This window comes from Gossypium raimondii, chromosome 5 (assembly GCF_025698545.1).
Source record: "Gossypium raimondii isolate GPD5lz chromosome 5, ASM2569854v1, whole genome shotgun sequence".
NCBI lineage: Eukaryota > Viridiplantae > Streptophyta > Magnoliopsida > Malvales > Malvaceae > Gossypium > Gossypium raimondii.
In genome coordinates, this window is record NC_068569.1 from 34,790,942 (window position 1) to 34,797,443 (window position 6,502).

General features: G+C 35.1%; 1 protein-coding gene across 1 annotated transcript; it reads left to right on the plus strand.

Moving 5' to 3' along the window:
- Positions 1-3,109: 3,109 nt before the first annotated feature.
- Positions 3,110-6,281, plus strand: LOC128041043 (uncharacterized). The gene is made up of 6 exons (XM_052630347.1): positions 3,110-3,125; positions 3,796-4,010; positions 4,119-4,326; positions 4,508-4,600; positions 4,663-4,785; positions 5,764-6,281. The coding sequence occupies exons 1-6, from the start codon at positions 3,110-3,112 to the stop codon at positions 6,279-6,281; spliced, it is 1,173 nt and encodes a 390-aa protein (XP_052486307.1).
- The last annotated feature ends 221 nt before the right edge of the window (positions 6,282-6,502 follow it).

Genomic DNA, 6,502 nt, shown 5'->3' on the forward strand with positions numbered 1-6,502 from the left:
TTCATTCTCATGCCATTTATATCAAACACTTCAATTCCAAATAATCATTCTTACACCAATTTTGTTTACCTACTCAAGTGTATATTCATATTAGCTTAGTTTACCATATAGCCTATTCATATTCATTTGACAAATATGTATTAAATAATTTAGCAAACATTACACATTCATATATGCCCAATTTCATGTATCCTTTCCACATTTTCCGAGTCCATAAGCATTAGTATTATTCAAATAACCCTCGGGGGTCATTTTCAACTTAATTCGCATAATATTGTATTTCACATTTCCATTACATTTCATTTATTACCATTGAACCAATTCATGAATTTTTAACTCTATTAACCAGATACGGACTCGGTATGGATATATGGATCCATCACCCTGGGTTGCCCGACAATAATGGTGCTATAACATATATAATATCATCCTGAATTGCCCAACAACAATGGTTTTGTCAACTCAATCAATCTGCTACCCCGAGTTGCCTAAAAACGATGACTCAAAACATAATATATATCATCCCGAATTGCCTGACAATGATGTTTTTACTCAGTACTCTGACCCTATGGCATGCCAACTATATCCTACTCGGTCTGAACAACTAATAGGGTATTCTATTTTCGATTCATTATATATAGTTTAATTTACAATTCAATAATCACAAATCAATCAACATATCACAATCCCATAACTTATATAACATATTTCAACACAATTTCATGCCAATTATCAAATATCAAGTAAATTATAAGTTTTTTTACTTTATTCAATTGGTCCCTATCTTGGAAATTAATCTCAAACACATCAAATTAGTTCAAGTAATCCTAAATAACTCACCTCAAATAACTGTATAAAATGACATGAAAATGCATCAATTAAATTGGTCCTGAATCATACAAATACAAACCGAAAATTCTGAGCTATTTTTCGATGATTTTGGATTTTCCTTTCCCTCTCGACGAATCCGGGTCGACATTAGCTATGGATTAACATAAAACATATAACACTATCAATAATCAACCAATTCCAAATCAATTGTCAATTTACACAAACTTTGCAATTTATTCAATTTAGTCACTAAAATCAGGACTAACATAAATTTCAATTTAAAACTCCACATAGAAATCCAATTTCACTAATATCCATAAGGGGCCTCCTATTTCTTATTTATAAAATCAATTTTACATTTTATTCACTTTGGTCCCTAATGTACAAAACTATCAATTAAGCTTTACAATTTAGTCCTTTTCACATCTAAGCTTAAAATGTATCAATTTAACACCAAAAACTTCAAGAAATCAACAATTTTCTAAATTGATATATGGGCTAGCTAAATCAAGCTCTCATGACCTCAAATATATAAAATTACAAGAAAATGACTAAATTGTACTAGCCAATCTTTGGTCGAAAGCTTCAATGTAACACCCTGTACCCGACCCGACCGATGGGTCCGGTTACAAAATGTCACGTCATCTCTAAAAAACTATGGACAATTTACAACTAAATTGTACGATTAACATGACTAAAACAACCAAATATGCCTTCTTTAATCATACTTAACTTAGTTCACATATTATCAGTAACATTTTAACATGTTTAATTAGCTGACCTGCTAAATGAAAATACAACTATAAATTTCTAGTTTAAAAATCTTAACAGGCAGACTTATGAAAGATTAACAATAATAGATTTAACATTATGGATTTAAATAATGATGTTGAATGGTTTTATTATGGATTCAAATGTTCAACCCATAAGCTAATTTTCTTTGGGTTGGAATTATTTTGGGTGAATTTTTATTATCTGTAATGACCATGGTTTGATTTTGAGTTGAATACTGTTTTATTTGATTTGTGATTATTTTTAATGCATGCATGCAAGCTCTAGACATAGATGATTGTGTAGCATGTTATTAGATCTGATTGAATTCTGAAAAGATTAATTATATTTGATTATAATCGGTTGATACAGGCAAGTATTTGAAAGAATATTTGTAGCACTCTAGACATAGAAGTTGAAATCTGTATAAGGAATGGGAGAAAATTCGGATATCATTCTTGAATTCTGTAGACATACAAATACTCAGAATGATAGCTCAAAGTCTGGCTTTCGAAAGAAGCAGACTGCAGTAGTGATTCCCTGAGCAGTAGAATGGTCAAGATTTTGCCAGCATTATTATATTATAGAAATAAACCCAAGTAATGCCAACATTTATCATTCAACAGTACAAACTCTTTCCCACTTATTCTTTGAAAATTTCCATAAAATTAATTACCCTAGCATATTTTTAGTCATAATTGATTTTCTTAATCATTCATTACATTTATTTATCAATTAATCACCTATTCTTTTCGTTCAGTTTAATTAGTTAGTTTCATAGTAATAGCATAACCAATTATTTTAGTCAATTCTGATTCTTATGGAGACGATACTCAATCATCACTTTATTACTTGATTTGACATGTATACTTGCACATTCTCATTACACATTCACACCCGACACTAACCTAAGGCCTATAAATCTAATTACTCAGAACTGTTTAAGGGATTTTTCCCCCTCTATTAGGTTTCATACTTTTAGTTTTAGGTTTTTATTTTATAAGTTTTTACTTTCAGTTTATCATTGTTCTTATTCCGTTCATTCGGTTGATTCAGACTGTGGATCACTTAGACTCTATCAAGGATTGCACTTCAAGTCTTCAATGCAATCTTCAAAATATTTCTATTTCTCCTTAATTGATTTTTAATATTTATATGTTTCAATTCAAATCTATGATGATGTTTGATAGATCTGTGAATAACTAAACCCTTAGGGAGATTAACAAGCAGATGTGGAATTAGTTGACAATTAGTTAGGGCTTCTTAACAGATCAGATAATTTGGGAAAAGATGACTTAAACCTTAGGCTTAACAACCCTAGGAAGTCATTTAGGTAGAAAGGAATCCGAGAAGAGAAGTCTACTGGGCATCCCTTAGCTTGACCCGGTTTGACCTGTGACATCGAGAGATAAGTAGTGCTTGCCGACTCATTAGGTTAGTAGAAGGCGAGAGGCCCTGCTTGGTTAATGACTAGCTGATTGAGTAGAACCCAAAATAGGAGTTAACTATGAACATTGAAGCAAGTTAGTCTTCTACCTTTAGAATATGAGAAATATATAATCTGTTTCTTTTGATATTTTATATTCTTTGCATTATTCTTGTTTTCACTTATTTTATGAATAATCGTAATATAATTTGGATTAAGTACTATTTAGACCTATTAGCGTAGAAGTTAGTATTATTATAATCAAGCCTCCTTTGGGTATGATATTCTGAATACTTATGTGTTCCGTTGTAACTTCTATATTACAACCTCACCTGTATACTTGCGAACACCGCTTTAGTTCTTATCTTTAATTGTAGTATTCTCACTTCTGACATTAGTATGCCGGGAGGCGGTCAAGCATCAGATGTGATATCAATCTGTGTATTGAGTTCTTTTATAATGTTTCATCGGGTAATATAAAAGATATTAAATGTGAAATTATGATATTGATAATGGTAAATAATGAATTGAAATTTAGCATGTGAAGTATGTTGGTTTGAACTTGGAATATTTCCATTTGAGAATTATGAGTGTGATTATATATTAAATTTCACCTTGCTGAAGTTGTTGTGTTATGCCATGATAGGTGAAATTGTTTTGCATAATGATTTGTATATGTTAAATGATTAAGGTAAGTTAATTGTTTATATTGTATGAGTTTACTAAGTATTCGTAATACTTACCTATTGTTACTACTTTCTTTGTAGATTTTGGATATTCAGAACATGTCGATTGGATCAACAAGAAGCTCACACCATCTTTCTCCCGATTCGGTAGACTTTTTATTGTTTCTGAGGACTCTTCTGTTGGGGATATCATAACAGTGAGGGAATTTTTGGATGTTTTTCCTAAGGAGTTACCAAGTTTACCTCGGAATCGAAAAGTTAAGTTCGACATTGAGCTTCTACTGGGTACAGCTCCGGTATCTATCGCTCCATACCGTATGGCATCGAAGGAGCTTACAAAGCTTAAGGCTCAACTTCAAGAGCTTCTGTATCGTGGTTTCATCTGTCCTAGTATGTCTCCGTAGGGGGCACCGATTCTGTTTGTGAAGAAAAAGGATGGTACCATGAGGATGCGCATCAACCACTCACAGTTGAATAAACTGATTGTGAAGAATAAGTACCCATTTCTGAGGATCAACTTTTTGTTTGATCAGTTATGGGTATTACGAGTTCCTAGTTACGCCATTTGGTTTGACGAATGCTCCGGCTGCATCCATGGATCTGATGAACCGGGTATTTTAGTCGTATCTAAATCTATTCATCGTAGTCTTCATCGACGATATTTTGGTGTACTCTAAGACTGATGATGAGCATGATGAGCATCTTATAGTAGTGCTTCAGACACTCTGAGAGAAATAGCTCTACGCTAAGTTGAGCAAGTGTGAGTTCTGGTTGTGAGAGGTAACTTTTCTAGGGCACGTGGTTTCTACTGAAGAGATCCGAGTTGATCCTAGAAATATTGAGGTTGTGCTTGATTGGAAACAACCTAAGAATGTATCTGTGATCCGTAATTTTCTAGGTCTTGTGGGTTATTATCGGTAGTTTGTTGAGGGTTCTCTCTGATTGCAGCTCCTTTAACTAAGCTTCCGCATAAAAATGTTCCTTTTGTCTGGACTGATGCGCAACAATCGAGCTTTGGAAAGCTCAAGTTTGTTCTGACTCAGGCTCCTGTTTTGATACAAACTGAATCTGGTAAAGAGTTTATGGTGTTCAGTGATGTGTCGCACGTCGGTTTGGGATGTGTATTGATGCAAGATGGTAAGGTGGTAGCTTATGCGTCTCGTCAGCTTAAGTCACACAAGGGGAATTATCCGACGCATGATCTTGAGTTAGCTGCAATGGTATTTACGTTAAAGGTTTGGAGGCACTATCTATATGGTGAGAGGTGTATTATCTACACCGATCATAAGAGCCTCAAGTACCTCTTTACTTAGAAGGAGTTGAATCTTAGACAACGTTTATGGATTGAGCTGCTCAAAGATTATGACTACACAATAAATTATCATCATGGTAATGCCAATATGGTGGCCGATGTTCTCATTCGTAGAGTGATGACTGATTTGAGAGCAATGTTCACTCGCTTAGTTTGTTCGATGATTGAGGTCTGTTAGCCGAGTTACAAGTTAAGTTGACTTGGATTGGATAGATTCGAGAAAATTAGTTAGGGGATGAGTCTTTGTTTCTACAGTTTCATCAGGTTGAGAATGGCAGTACTTCTGATTTTGAACTGAATAAGGATGGAAATCTGTGTTTTTGAGGTCAGGTTTATGTACCGAATGATTCTGATATGAGATAGTTGATTCTGAGAGAGGCGCATAGTATCCATTATGCTATACATCCCGGTGGTAATAAGATGCATCAAGATCTCCGAGAACTGTACTAGTGGCCGAGTTTGAAATGAGAGGTAACGAATTTTGTTACTCGTTGTCTAACGTTTCCATCCTCAGACCGATGGTCAATCTGAGAGGGTGATTCAGATACTGGAGGATATGCTTCGGAGTTGTGTAATTAATTTCTAAAGTTGTTGGGAGGATTTCCTGCCGTTAGCTGAGTTTGCCTATAATAACAGTTTCCAGTCTAGCATCCAAATGGCATCTTACGAGGCTTTGTATGGTCGTGAGTGTCGTACTCCGTTATATTGGACTGAGTTGGGTGAACGACAAATTTTAGGTCCTGAGCTGGTTTTCGAGACTAAAGATAAGGTTAGACTGATTCGGGATCGTCTGAAGGCGGCTTCTGATAGACATAAGTCTTATGCAGTTTTGAAAAGGAGAGATATCGAGTACGCTGTGGGTGACTTCATATTCCTTAAAGTATCTTCGTGGAAGAAAGTTCTGAGGTTCGATCGTAAGGGTAAGTTGATCCCTAGGTTCATTAGGCCGTATCAGATTCTGAAGCGTGTGGGACCGATCGCTTATCAGTTAGAGCTACCTCCAGAGTTAGATCGTATCCATAATGTGTTTCACGTCTTGATGTTAAAGTTGTATCGGTCTGATCCATCTCACGTTGTTTCTATTGAGGAGATCGAGGTTAGATCGAACTTGACTTTTGAGGATGAGCCAGTTCAGATTTTGGATCGAGATATCAAGGTTCTGAAGAGGACGTCCATACTGTTAGTGAAGGTTCCGTGGCAGAATCATGGCATTGAGGAAGCCACATGGGAACCTAAGGACTTGATGCATCAGTAGTATCCTCATCTGTTCGGATCAGGTAAATTTTGAGGTTGAAATTTCTTTTAAGGGGGTAGAATTGTAACACCCTGATTAATTTAAGTTTGTTTTTGTGAAATCTGACAAAATGTGTATCTGCTTCAGTGGTTAAGTGTTCTGGGTGTCTGCTTGAGGTCTTGGGTTCAAGTCTTACATTTGCAAATTTTGTAATTTTTAATCCTAGCCTTATCCTTGGTGGG

What these genes read in the sequence shown, in the direction of transcription:
- LOC128041043 (XM_052630347.1), top strand. An exon ending in CCATGGATCTGATGAACCGG is followed by an intron (nt 4,327 to 4,507) that starts GTATTTTAGTCG and finishes TAACTTTTCTAG; the next exon opens with GGCACGTGGTTTCTACTGAA. An exon ending in TTTGATACAAACTGAATCTG is followed by an intron (nt 4,786 to 5,763) that starts GTAAAGAGTTTA and finishes GACAAATTTTAG; the next exon opens with GTCCTGAGCTGGTTTTCGAG.